The 15435-nt window shown below is 29.9% G+C and overlaps 1 protein-coding gene across 1 annotated transcript in view; it reads left to right on the forward strand.

The window, feature by feature from the left end:
• LOC107457425 (transcriptional regulator ERG homolog) overlaps positions 1–15216 on the forward strand; it is a 29717-nt gene extending 14501 nt beyond the window's left edge. The window contains exons 3-5 of the mRNA XM_016075584.3: positions 4931–4978; positions 6545–6598; positions 14168–15216. Of these exons, the coding sequence (XP_015931070.1) occupies positions 4931–4978; positions 6545–6598; positions 14168–14706 (641 nt within the window). The 3' untranslated portion in view covers positions 14707–15216. The remainder of the gene's footprint in view (positions 1–4930; positions 4979–6544; positions 6599–14167) is intronic.
• Positions 15217–15435: the final 219 nt, after the last annotated feature.

A 15435-nucleotide genomic window follows, 5' to 3' on the forward strand; every position in this document is an offset into this window, starting at 1 on the left:
TATATACAGTAAAACCTGTCTATAACGATACTGTAGGGACCTAAATAAAATATTGTTATAGTCAGGTTATCGTTATAGATAGGTTTGAAATTTAAAAGTATACGTTTAAAACTAATGATAAATTAAACTTCTTTTATAGGCTCCAAATGAAAATTTTACTTAGAATTATGAAACAGCACACAAGAAAAATTTATTTACAATTTTATGAATCAAAACAGAAATTATTTAGAAAAATAATCGGTTAGTTTTGTTTGCTTATTTTTGGAAGCAATTGCCATTTCCATGCACATAGATTTCAGTCCATCTAATGAATTCAAATGAACATCAGTTACATTTGGTAATGTTGCAACAAAATCTTGCAAAGTGTTAATTAGCAATATGGCATTCTCGGGTGAAATTTGAGTCCTGTTTTGAGAACAGTCAGCTGCTTCTTCTTCATCACTTTGATCACCCGGGATAACTTCTGCTAAAATCTTTTCATCACTTGCACCACCGAAAACCAACACATCATTATCTAAATTTAAAAATTCATCTGCGTTAAATAGAAATGATGTATTAGATGATCTTTGGAAATCACTGACAATCGAATTTAAGCCTGCCAGACATTTTTCTTCTTCATCAGTGATTTCAGTAAGATCAGTTTCTGCGTTTCCGTTGCTTTTATCCTCAACGAAAGAAGCTTTCTTCCTGTCAATTTTTTAAGCAAAAACTGATAAAAAGTTATTCTCTATTAATCAAGGCAAGTTCTACCTACCCCGTTCTCCAGGACTGCCACATTAGGAGGGTAATAAATATCAATTTGTTTACTGTACAAAGTAATCCAACATGCTTTAGGACAATCACTTTAATAACGAAATATAGCAAACAAAAGAAGATAAACAATTAAACATATAATTATCGTACGGAGCTCAACATGCTTGTTCTCAGATCGAGATATTAACATCAACTGGTGGCGCTGTGGGCGCACCAAAACAACATGCGCAGGAGAGCTATTGCGAGAATTCGCAACACTTCCTACAATTTTGGATGGTGGATTGTGTCAATGAATTCCACCCTCCGGAAATTCAATCACATGCATTTTTTACATCAACTGCATAAGGATTTGGGAGTTTATTATCCAGATTATAAACAACGTTCTGAACTAATCTTGTTCGATAGTATTCTTTGAAACATTTTATTATTCCCAAATCTAATGGCTGTAGAATCGACGTGCTATTTGGGGGGAAATAAAAGGTTTAGCGTATTTGCCTATAACGAACGGCTTCAGTTTATCGGTTCCAGTACTGTTTGCACAAAGTAGAACAGTTAACCTCTGTTTTGATTTTTTACCGCCTTTACAATTTTCTAACTTAAATGCCATTGTTTTATCTGGCATGAGCTGATAAAATAAGCCAGTTTCATCAGCATTTCTGACGAAGCTCTCTCCCTCCTACAATACCTTTTCACCCATTTCTACTGCTCTAATTTCCCCTAAAAGTGGCATTTTTTCTCAGAAACAACGAAAGAATATTGCATACAAAGGAGATGGAAAAAAAAAACATTTTGTTATCTCACATTTAAGTTCGATGGGGAGTCGTTTTCCAACGGTAGAAAAATCGGAATGGAACTATCAACTATCAAAAGAGGAAAAATTATCGCTGTAGACATGTTTAACTGAAAAGTGGTCATCGCTATAAACAGGTTAAAAATACATTGAGTAAATAGGAATTTCACCGGGACCTCAAGGAAATATCGCTACAGACAGGTTTATCGTTATAGACAGTATCGTTATACACAGGTTTCACTGTATATGTCATACTGCTCACCTATGGCTGTGTTCGAACTTTGAAAAAGAAATCGCACTGCATTTTGATCCATCTCATTCAAAGATATTTGAAGGAAAGCTTTTTCGATATCTGCCAACATGAATACATGAATTCAAACGAAAAAATATAAGCATGTTAAAAATCAGGGGATTTAGGCAAGTCCTGCGTATAAGCAGTCGTTTAAGGAAAGTTCACCTTCTTCATGTGAGCTGGCATCAAAAACTATTCGTTTACTAGACAGAACCGACTGATTCTCTGTAAACCATCGAAAATGATAGATTAAATAACGGTTTATCTGCCAGTACTTTGTCTTTTGGGACTTCTATGATACCTCGATTTTCGTAGTTTTTCAGAATGACACGATAATCTACATACAGTTCTGAGTGTCTCTCAAATTTTCTAATCAAATGATCTAGCCGTCCTCTGGCAATTGTTAAGTTATCGTTTAATTCCCTAAAATCATGTTTCCATGGTAGCCTAACATGATACCTCCCTTCACTGTAATCTACAGAATTTTTAAAAGCAGCTAAAGCTGTACTTTCCTCATCTGAATTATCATTTGCAACTATCCCAATTGATTCTAATTCCCAAAATTTATTTAACCCTTCATAAGCATACATATGAAATAACATTTGGAATCATGTGAGTGTGTAGAGGGGATCGAACCTGTAACCATCCATCCGAAAACTGTTTCAATTAAAATAATAGAATTACCCCTTAATCGAATTTGATTTCCTTTTAACAATTCATAAAATACGTCACCTCCTAAAAGAATCGATATTTTTTGCGGTAAATAAAAATTAGGATTAGCGTACTTTACGTTTTCGGGTAAATTCAAATTACAAATGTTTATTTTTTCCGAAGGAGCATTTCCTGCTATTTCTGGCAAAATTAACAATTCAAGCTCCTTAGGAACATCCTCAGCATACTCGATTAAATCTTTTCAGTTATCGGAAATACTGTATTTTTTAATCCAATTAAATTTGACCTTCAGCGCGATCTTTTTAAATCATATAAATTAGCTGCCTCTTCAGCAATAAGAGATTTCATACTTCCAGAATTGCCCAGTCCTGTCAAATGCAAATATTTTCCGTTCGTTTGTAATATTTTAACTTTCACAAAGAAAGAAGAACATTTTATTTACATTAAAATAATACAAAAATGGTGCGTCTTGCGGTTTGCTATTAATTCCATCTTGCATTTGTGATTTGTGACTTCTTGTTGCGGAAACTGAATTAATTCTTTCTTTCCTGCTCACTGGCGCCACACCCGCATTTTTGTTTTGATTTTGTCGGTCGAAGAAAAAGTTCGCTCCGTGTAACATTGCACTTTGATTCTTGTTACAAGATTTACATTTTAAATGAATTTTCTGACATTTAGACATTGTATGAAATCCGAGACAATTAAAACATAATTTATGCCTAATAACACATCTTAATTTATCATCTGCATTAGAATCGATAAACTTTTTACATCTGAAAATAGGGGGCAATTCCGTGCGTCTTAATAAACAATTTTTTTTTTCGCTTTTCACCATTAGCGTTTTGAACTTTGGAGTACGTTCCCGTTTAAATTCTCCTGAATTCCTGTTTACATTTTCTAGTGCTTGACTTCTTTTAGCTAAGAATTCCGTAAATTTTTCCCAACTCGGAAATTCGGAACCAATTTCATTTCGTATAATTTACGTGAATTAATATAAATTCATTGAATAATTATATAAATTAATATTGCTTCGCAAAGAGGGTTCGTTTCTAATTCTAGTTGTTTTAATGATAGATCATCATTGTTTTTTCTTTTAAAAAAAGATAAAAAATATTATTTCGCTTAAGAAAATATATAATTTTGAAATTTTTTGTAAGCTCATTTTATATTTTTTGCTGAACGTAACGAAATGAAAGTATACCTGGATTTATGAGCAATCAACTGTTTTTGAAAAAAAAAAGAATTTAAATTTGGGAATATAAAACGTATGATACAATAATAAATGATAAAGGAAAAGTAATTTTAGTTGATTGCAATATATAACGATACATATTACAGTTTACATTGGAAATAATTTTCATCTCTCTTAGTCTTAAAATTTTTAGAAATTTCGATATAAATACTATGATTTATACCTGACAACATTTAATTTTTCTCTTATTTTTTCATCTTGTTTTGCTTTGCTACTTTTGACATCAAGTCATCAAGAATAAAGTGAATATCACAAGAACGTTACATTTCTCTTCAATAGTACATAAATAATTGTTATTTAAAAAAAAATGATTGCCTAAAATAATTCAAAATTGCAATAACTTTTAAACGAATTGGAATTTCGATAAAATTTAAAAGCTCTCAAAAAATAATACAAGATGGTCCTATCAGTGCGTCAAATTTCAAATCAGTAGTAGCATTTCAGCAGCAGTGGATCGACTAACACGGTTTTTCTTTTTTTAATACAAGTTAATAGTAAATAATTCTCCAACTAATATCGATTGTTAAATTTTTTTTTATCCATCGTAATCCCTGTCAAATTTTTCCACACACCTTAGTAATTTTAAGTCTCTAAATCTTAAGAAAAACAATACGTTACATTACAACATACTCTAAAGATCAGAAAAACAATACGTTACATTAAGGTGGACTTCCAAAACAGCGGCAGCGGTTTTTCTAACTTAGAGAAATTAGATAATATACAAGTAATCATCAATTGCATGACTCTGCTAAATTTTCTCTCTATATTTAAAAAGATTAATTAGTAATTTTTAAGATTTTTTCACAATAGAGATAATTCATAATTATTTATTAATTCATAATTATTCATTATGAGATTCATTATCCCATAATTATTCATAATTATTTATTATGAGATAATTTATGAAAAATTTCAAATTTATTACGCATTAATCTAGGAATTAATTTATTGTAATTTTAAGCAATTTTAAAATTACAATCAGTTTATTTTAAAGTTGATATTGCACAAGTTTTTTTATAGTATTCAAATATTGTTATTTTTATGTTGTTATAAATTTTTAATCATTAATCGAAAGGATTATGCCAAAAAAAGTAACATTATAACTACAATATCCTAAATAATTTCTGGGAAGTTTACACAGTTAAAATATTGACATTTTTTGTTGTTGCAGGTTTTGCTAGTCACTTATCGGCAAAAGCCTCAGAATCTCAGTCACAAGGTAATTGAATTTAATTTTGCTAATCATATTTATTATCATACCTCTACAGACATTATTAAAATTCAAGTTAATGTATTCAACATTATAATCTAATTAAAAAATTTTAGCGTTTAACTATTTTTCCTTGTGCAAGACTATTTAGTATATTCCAACTCAAATTTTTTCGTATTGTGTTTAAGAAATTTAAAAAAAGTTTTACTAATAAACATTTAGGGGAGAGCAGGGTAAAGCCAGGTATCTAGATATAATCAAAATTAGTTCTCTTTTACAACGGGAAAAACTCTAACTTTACTAGAAAAATATATTATCATATTGGCATGTTATTGTTGATTGATTCACGGCGTCTATGTGAGAGACTTTCCTTCGTGGAAGACTCTTTGATGGCACTAACCAGCAGTTGTGTTACATGGTGATGAAAACCACGAAAACCTCCCATGGTTAGCCTGCAAGCAAGGGGATCCGAAACCCATGATCCATCTACCTCTGATGATATTTTACGTCATCACTGTGGTAGGTGCGAGCCGGGTGCGGAATTCGTATCGACTAGCGATAGCTGGGATTCGACCCTAGTTCACCTCATTGGAAGGCGAACGCTCTATTCCCTGAGCCACCACGGTTCTTATATAGATATATTTTATAACCGTCGTTGAACAGCCGACCCAATTTTTTGGGTTTACGACTACTAATGCTCAACTCCATATCCTTGTAAAAAAGTTTGAACTCAATCCGGAAGACAAGGGAATTTCTGAATCAAGTATTGGGAGAAATTAACCTTCATGGAGGACTTTTTGATGGAACTAACCCACATTTGCGTTACATGGAGAGAAAAACCATTTTATTTCGAAAAACTCGAATAAAAATTAAATTTTTTGCAAAAAATTTTGGTCGGGCCCTCAGCCGCCGCTCCGCGCCCCGTACAATTGTCTCTCTCTTTCTTCTTAGGGCTGACATGTAAATTAAGTGCAAATTTTTTTTTTAAATGACAAATAAATTAAAAATGTCTGCAACTTTTTCACTGAAATTCTAGTATTTCTAAATTTCTCACATAGTTCATAATTATTCATAATTTATTAATAATTATAATAAATTCATAATTATTACTAATCCTATTTAGAAATTATTCTAAAAAAATGATTTACTTTAAATTCAAATAATGAACAGGATTCTAGATATATATGGCACAATTTTCAGAAATTTGCCAAAAAAAAGTTTAAGTAAAAAGTAATAATGTTAACAGATGACAAACATTTTAATCTGTAAAATAATGTTAAGCTCAAAAATTTTAACTTGTTTAAAAAAATTTAGAAAAATAGATTTTTATTGCATCAAAGAAAATATAACCTCCCATATTTTTCTAATTTCTTTCGTTTCCATACGACAAATTAATTTCTTTATTCATTTTGCAAAGCCATACACATTAATGCTTAAATAAACTTGATAAATATGATTTTGTTTTCAATTAGAACTGTATTTCTTTAAATCGATCTTATGAAAAAGTTATAAAATATGTGATTTATAAAAATGTTAAATGAACCTTCATGTAAGTTCATTTATTTTTTATTTCAGTAACTGATCCATATCAATTATTGAGTGCTGCAAGTAGTAGGTTAGCATCACAAGGTAAGAAAATTTAAGAAAACCAATTCTTATATAGTAATTCAAATATTTATTGCTTGTTTGCATATTATCTATAATTACGTACTTTACAAAATTGGGTACTTTTCGTTTAACAGAGCGCAAGCAAAAAATCGCAACTTTTCTGCCAACTTTCGCCGCCAAGATCTCCGCCAACTTTTATTTATATTTTCTTTATATTATATATTTTTTAACACAAAAAATTCAATAAAATAAAAAATATTCAATAAAATTCAATAAAATAAGAAAATTCAAAAAAATAAAAAAATAAATTTAGAAAAAAGTTTAATTTCCTTGCGCCTTGATTACTGAAAAGTACCAAAAATTGTTATTTCTCCTAAATTTCCTTTAAGTTTTTTTATATTCTTAACATAGTCTCAATGCATTTTTGCCTTCAGATCACTAAATTAAGATGGCGTAAATGAGAACTAATATTATTTGTTTCACAATTAACTGCATTTTATGATAAAAATAAAAAAATAAAAATTTTGCAAAGGCTTATTGTTACGGAATCATAACCTCAAAGCTAGAAAGTTTCAATTTATTTTATATTTTAAAAATATAAATTTAAAAGTTTAACTGAAATCCAGCTGCCTTGGCCCTAAATAATTAAAAAAAAAACCTGTAGAATTCAGACAGATGAAAATATACGAAAAAAAGTAGGTGGTTCGAAAAAGATTTTTCGTAAATCATAATATAGGAAGAAAAATAAATAATAAAAGAATAAAAAATTAACGATATTTAATTTATGCAAAACATTTTTAGCATAGGATTTGATGAAAATGTATTCTGCCGCGCATTTAAAAATAAATAAATAAATGTTTTGAAAAAATAAAATAAAGTAAGAGCATTGCGGCAGATTTTGAGAAAACAGACTGGATAACTACAGTCAAACCCCGCTATAGTGAACCTTCAAGGGACCGAAATATAAGTTCACTATAACCGGGTGTTCACTATACCCGTAAAGCAGGCAATTTAACTAATGGTTCCCAAACTCCTCCCTTTTATTACACATTATTCAAATAAATGACTAAAAAATATTATGTAGTAACAAAAAATGTGTTATTTTTCACTACTCTTCGTCTTGCGTAAAAAAAAATTAGTAATCCTCTATATATAAAAATTAGAAGCTGATGAGCAATCCTCTACATCAGTTATGGAAACACTTCCCGACTCTCAGATAATTTTTCCTGAATTTCTGTTATTCCGTTTTTTAAGCCTGTCCAAACAGCCATTCGAGCACATGAAAGTAGTCTCATAAAATCACTTAGCAAATTTATCCACATTTGTCCAGATTGCGGCTTCTTCTAATGGTGAGCCACTTCAGTAATGTTACTTCAACATCCTTGTGATCTGCTGTTTTCAACTTTTTTCTGCCATCTAAATTTTTTTCATGAGCAGAAATTATTAATTGCCCATTTTTCCATATGTTACAAACTTCAGATTTGGATAGTTTATATTCTCTGAAAATATCAGCAAAAATTGAAGAAAAAAATCAGTCGAAGACAGAAAAAAGTTCATTTTATCCAACTTCCTCACTTTTTTGGTTCACTATATCCACAAAACATAACATTACGCGTGTATAGCAAGACACGGGATCGAACATTTGGTTCACTATATCCGGGCTGTTCACTATAAGCCGTGTTCACTATAGCGGGGTTTGACTGTATTTTCTTTCCCTTACTAATACTAATGACGCTCAAATAGAATTTCAAAAAACTGATAAAAAAATTAATTTTTAAAAAAATTTTGTTTTTGCCACGTGATGCTCATCTTAAAAAATATCAAATATATACAATTTTGAATTTATTTTTTTCCGCTTACGTTGACTTCTCTGTAGCACAGCAGCATTACTACTTTTATAATAGTTGTTTTAGTCAGATCTTCAAATAATCGAAGTTGTTTATTCAAATTTATGCGCATTTGAACTCCCTGAACCTTTTATACAGAAGAAAAGAACAATAACATATGGTGATACCAACTTATCTATCGATAAGTATTATGCTATTAATAACTTTCCTTTTAAGAGTGTAAAACACATTGCTTTATTGACAATCCAATCTATATCCATTAAAAACGTATGCTCCCTTTTAATAAATAGAAAATTATTCAGATTATTACGCGAATCATTAAGTTTGAGTTTTTATTTCTTTTTCTTTTAACCTTGAAGAAACCTCAACCCTAGCCATCTTGGATTTTAGATCAAATTTTTGATTCGTGTTTNATGCTATTAATAACTTTCCTTTTAAGAGGGTAAAACACATTGCTTTATTGACAATCCAATCTAAATCCATTAAAAACTTATGCTCCCTTTTAATAAATAGAAAATTATTCAGATTATTACGCGAATCATTAAGTTTGAGTTTTTATTTCTTTTTCTTTTAACCTTGAAGAAACCTCAACCCTAGCCATCTTGGATTTTAGATTAAATTTTTGATTCGTGTTTTCATGATATTTGTTTTGTGCTTAACAAAATTTTGATGATATAGTTATTATTAGCGAGCACAATACTTTTCTAAAAAAAAAAGCGTTTGAAATTTTTTCGAATTTTCGTAAAATTTTCTTCATAACTAAAGCAATAAATTTTTGAGGTTCTGAGTAAGTGATTCAAAACCCCACATTTGTCAGTTTTTAGAGTTTTTAAAATTTAATTTATAACAGTTTAAACTGATAAAAACCTATCAGGATGATCCTAGATAGGATGGTTTGGTTTTTCCTAGACCGTTTTGGCAACGTGTTTACTAGACCGATTTGGATGATATTTGGATGACTCTTTCTTTTTCTTTTTTTTTAAAGTAGAAAATATAGGAGGCGATTTATTATAAATAGCGCTTGATAATATTATTTAGAACTTTTATGGAGTTTTCCTCAAAAGTTTCAAGCAATAAGTTAATGTGATTTGTGGTTTCGTTTAGAGTAAGCAATTTGAAACCACGCTTATCAGTTTTCAGATATTTTAAAATTTAATTTTATTACTGTTTAAACTGATAAAAACCGATTTGGATGATACTAAAAAATCCCTCAAATGTTAATTACACAAAAACAAAGATATTCATCAAAAATCTAAAAATTGACAGCTGTGTATTATTTAACTACCTTTAACAATCTGTTGATTGGAGAATTGAAGCGGTCAATGTTAAAAGGGGTATGCAATATTTTTACGAAAATAAGTTTTTTGTTAATTTTTGATATCGATGACCGATTTTCAAATACCGAATAATTTTCTAGACTATCTGAAGAAGAGAATGCAGCAATTAGGAAGCAATTAAAACAATCTTTCCACAATTAACTCATTTTTTTTTTCTTCTCGAAAGTGCAGATTTGTAATGTATTCTGTGTGGGAAAAAAAAGATAGAGAATCTTAAGAACCTCACACATTATATCTCAGATTCTGATTTGGTAACGGTCTTGTATTTTACATGTATCGAAACTGTCATCAGTTTATTTCACACAGACTAACTCTTAATTTTATTATTATTTCTAGTTGAATAAAAATCTGTTCCCCGTTCAGTGTTAAAAAATTAAACTATCAACAAGTCAGTGTTAAACAACAGAATCATGCACAAAACTGAAAGGTATATACCAACCCACTTAATAGAGCTAAAATAATTCCAGTTTTTTTTTAATTTTTTGTTTTTATCGCTGCCGGTGGCTTTACGTTATTAGATTAAGCAAAACATGCTTTTAGTAGTTTATCCCATGAAAAAAAGAGAAAAAAAATTAACTGCATTCAGTATCTTTTTAAATGATGTTATTGCTTGAAACCAATTTACGGTGGTCATAATTTACTACAGTTAAGTGATTTTTTTCTGGCACTTATCCCTTTCGATGGTCCATTAAACACATCTTCCCACACTATCTGCATCAATACTGCAGAGTATTAATGCAGTTTTCATATGTTCTAAATATACTACTTTTACCTACTTTAATATATTTGGTATGGATTAAAAATGCCCCAATTACCATATTACTAAAAGTGCTTATTACCAAAATTAATAAGCATCATGGGCTTCAAAAGATAGTATGGTGAGTTTTACTTATCTCCTAAACGAATTAGTGCCTTTTCTCGATTAATTATGCTTTTTTGTACATGGTACATTTAATTTTGATTTCAGTTGGTGGTTAGTACCTATTACCAAATGAATTAAGCATAATGTGTATTAGTAATAGTACGACGATTTACTACACTTCTCCTAAATGAATTAGTTTCCATTAATTTTTCGCTTTAGAAGATAGCTTATTTATTTTTTTTCCAAGGTACCTTTTACCAAAACAAATCAATCATCACAAACGTCGATATTAGAAGGGCTATTTTTTTACCTTTCTCCTAAACTATTTAGTACTATTCTCCATTAATTTGGCTCTTCAGTACATTATTTTTTTTTTAACTTTCCAATACCGTTGATTTCAAACTATTTAGTTTTATATAAATACGTTTTAAAAGCATAATTACATATTTTAAAAAAATTAAAAAATGCGTGGTTTCATACTACTAAGGAAATACTAATTTGATGACGTAGTCCGCCTATTTACCATGCCCACGCTAATCATTGAGTTAACGAATAAAAACTATTTAGATTTAAAAACGTACAATATACTACTTTTTTGATTAATGAGAGCTATAAGCACGCAAACATCTTTCATATTTTCCTAAAAATCGTCTGCAGTTTCTTTTATATTAATGGCGCTAAATCAAGGAGAAAATTCCCTTTTTTCCTTTCTCTCCTCTGAACGATCTAATTTAAGTTTTCAGTCGAAATAGCGTTAAAAAACTTGGGAAGGGGCATAACGTACAATCGGGGGAAAAGAAATTTAAGTATATTTTTTGAAAATTGACAAGTAACGAAATGAAATACAAGAAAAAATATGTAATCACTACATGTTCTTTTTCTCTCTTTTTTGTTGTTGTTGTTGTTGCTGTTTTTAGATAGGATTTCAAGAATATCGCTCTCAATACTTACTATTGTTTGCAGATTTGATTTAAGGCTTTCATTTGTAAATTTTTCCGAGTTTTAATGCTTTTAAACTCGAGAACAGTTCTAAGTATAACCTTCGATATATTTTTGCCTATCTTTATCGTTTTCAGCACTATCATCTGGCGTAGACATTAAATCAGATATTGAAAAGTAAGGGGATGTGTGTTGCAGTTGATATGCTCTTCTTCGACTTCGGAAGATCTTCAGACATGCAATTTTATACCGAAAGGTCAATGTTTCTGTTGAACACCGAAAAGCTTTATTAAACCTATTTGTAATGCACCTGAATCGTCCCTGTCCCACGCTCTGGAAATCTTAAATGAGAGCTTCCAGGACATTCATTTTTGTTTTAGAAGCATCTTGCAGGTCATCGTTATCAAAGAAAAGAAATAAGTATCTTACCAATTGTTAAGTGTAACGTTCTTTAAATGATTGGATAATTTACAAGATTCAAAGTTTAAGTTTGCAGCAAAAAACTCCACTTGCAAATTTTACAATTTCTCCTCTCACAGACAATAGGGCAGTAAGATAAAATAGAAAGAATGTGAGAAAAGTTCCAAAAAGCAAATAAACAAGTCTCTTTTTTTAAGAAAAGAAAATGAGAAAAAGAAAACTTAGAAAAAGTTTGTGCGAGCTTTGTAGAGAAAAAACGATTTTCATCAGTTTTAAAAACGTGTAAAGCGGGATTTTCTTAAAAAGAGTAAAGTAAAATCCGGGATAATTTAACATTATCGGTATAGGCAATTTTCAAGGATCAGTAGAAAATGATGTAGGAAACGGGATAACGTATAAAACAGGACAACGTAAAATAAGGGTTCCACTATATATATTTTCTTCTGAATATCGCATTCTCCGAAAGTGCTTAAGTCTTGCTGCGTTTTTTTTTCCTTCTAAATTATATCTGAAACATACTTAATGATTATTTTTTCCATTTAATATGATTTAATTGTGCGTAGAGATTAAAGATTCATAGTTTGTTTTACTATTTTTTTGTTAATGTATATCGCTAGTTTTAGAATATATTTTTTGTCTTCTAACTGTTATCTCATTAGATCTTCCGTTTCTCCAACTAAACAACCAACTTTTAATACAATCTTGATGAAAGTATATTATAAGTTTGATTTTTCAAGATAAATTTTTAGTAGATATTTTTTTTAAAAATTAAAAGACAATAATTTTTTTTTTAAAATCTAATTTCATGATAAAAAAATTTTGCACTGATACAGTTTTCTTAGTCTTTTATGAGCTTGATCTCATCGTTCCGATTCAGAGCATATTTGATATTACATAGTATAGAATATTTATACTATAATATTAGAAATATCTTAAATTCTTGTGACAAAAAAATCAATTTTAATTGTTTCTTTTTTTATCTGCAATTTTACTGAAATGTTTTAAAATTCAAACATTAGAAAGTTTACGGCAACGGCATAGCGGGGAAAAAAAACTTTTAAAACAAAGCAAATAAAATACTTATTTTGAACAACCGATTATAATTTATGATGCAGTTAGTTTTTATGATCAATTTTCTGTAAAAGTCCTTTGATACCAGAAATTAGTGCTATCCTCGTTTTGTGTTAAAACGCAAGTGCCAACCAGAGGTTCCAAAATTTCAACAATCTCGCGACTAAACTGATGAGATCACACTTCTAAACTGCAACTAATCTTCAAATTTTTAAAAATCAAAAATCCGTATCCATTAGGTAAAAAAACAACAAATTTTTTTTTAGAAATCATGCGCGTTTGTATGTGATATTCATGGGTACTAGCAAGGAGTGCCAATAAGGAGCGCCCCTGTGAATCCAATAAGTTAAAAATTACATATTTCTTTTAACTGTGACTGATTTTCTTTTTTAAGTAGCTATAAATAACGCTTGTTTCGTGTCAAATTGAATCTACTCATAACTGAGCGATTCATAAACTTGGGACAAAAGTTGAATTTTAAAAATTAATTACATTTTTATGACTTATATTTTTTGTCTTGATCGATAATATTTTTTCTTAACTTGAAGATTTAACAAACAAGACTTGCACAGAGAATTAAAATATTACAAAACACCAAAAATCTCTTTGTTTTTCTTCCGTGCTTGAAATATATTTAATAAAGCGTTTTATGTTTTTAAAGGACATTAAATGTTTACATTTATTGTCCAAATTTGTTTGTTCAGTATATTTTATTTGATCATTATTGAAATTGTTTGCAAACATTTTTGCTATTTAAACATATAAATATTTTTCAAAAATGCAAATAAAAAAAAAGAATATTTCTTGGGTTGGAGGCCCTGTGGAAATTTCTGCAGGGGCTTTAGCTGATATTAAAAATTAAATGATAGTTTACTCTAAATAATTAGCACATCACACGAAAACCTATCAAACCACTGGTATTGTATTTATGTCAGTATATTTCTTAGTTTCATTTTTAATTGAAAAAGGCAGGAATTATACTTAAGTTTACATATCGAGTGTATGCAATGTTATTTTCGGTCAGTTCTCAACCTTCCATGATGTAGGAAAAAGTTTAAACTATTTTCAATTTAAGTTCTTACTGTTACGATTTTATGATTCTTTTTCTTAACAGGAAGTGGGCAGATTCAGCTTTGGCAATTTCTCCTTGAGCTTTTATCAGACAGCACCAATTCTAGTTGTATTACATGGGAAGGAACAAATGGAGAATTCAAGCTAACAGACCCAGATGAAGTAGCCAGGCGATGGGGCGAGAGAAAAAGTAAACCAAATATGAACTACGACAAACTTAGCAGAGCACTTCGATATTATTACGATAAAAACATCATGACCAAAGTTCATGGCAAGCGCTATGCATACAAATTTGATTTCCATGGCCTTGCCCAAGCTTGTCAACCAGGCGGTAATGATCCAACAACATATAAATTCCAATCTGATTTTTTCTTGCCAGCATATCACGCACCAAAATTAAATTATCTGACGCCAAGACCAAGCTCTATTCCAGCGACTTCCCAAGGGGCTCTGTTTAACCCGGCTATGTCCAGTTCATATTGGTCTGGTCCATCTCCAGCTTGTAATTTGTACCCAAACATACCTGGCCACTCACTGTCTCATCATGCCCACAGAACGAATGGACTGGGAGCTTATTATTAAATGAAGTCAAGATATGAAATGAAACTTGTGCGCTGTGAACTGTTCTAAACACGGAACATTTACTCTTTCATTCCGGTTCAGTTTGCATTAATTTTCTTTCTCCAGTGAAAATGAATTCAAATTTAATTGCATTTACAACATTTTCGACCTAAAAATCTAATTTTATCATTTAGGTATGATGAAAACTGGAAAAAAAATGATGAATTAACTCTTAATGTCACTCAAGTTGGAGTAAAACTTAACCATAAACTATGATGTGTACGTCAGTTTGGTACACACGATTCTAGTCAAAATAAGAAAAGCAGGTAAACCTGTGATCTGTGATTTGATTAATGTTTGCATCCACATCCCAGTGATTTCACTTATTTAAATTTTATTCAAACACTATTTCAATTATTTTTGTCCTTCAATTCAAGGAATGTGTAAGAAAATGTAAGCTTAAAGGAAATAAATTTCAGAGCTGATATTATATTCATGATGTAAATATAAGAATAAAGTTATGGAACTATTTATTTGAGTTTTTTGTTTCCTTCAGAACATTATATAAATTAAAAAATAGTCATATGATATAGGGCAAAGAGAGAAAAAAGATAAGGTGAAGTATACTGTGCTTTCTAAAAAATCTTCATACATAAAGTATGTAAGTCGTAATTTGTGTTAACTCTACTAAAAATAAATATCACAATGAGTCAAGAAAATTTATATTCTGAAAACATAAAAAAAATTATA

Source organism: Parasteatoda tepidariorum, chromosome 3 (assembly GCF_043381705.1).
Source record: "Parasteatoda tepidariorum isolate YZ-2023 chromosome 3, CAS_Ptep_4.0, whole genome shotgun sequence".
In the NCBI taxonomy this organism is placed as follows: domain Eukaryota; kingdom Metazoa; phylum Arthropoda; class Arachnida; order Araneae; family Theridiidae; genus Parasteatoda; species Parasteatoda tepidariorum.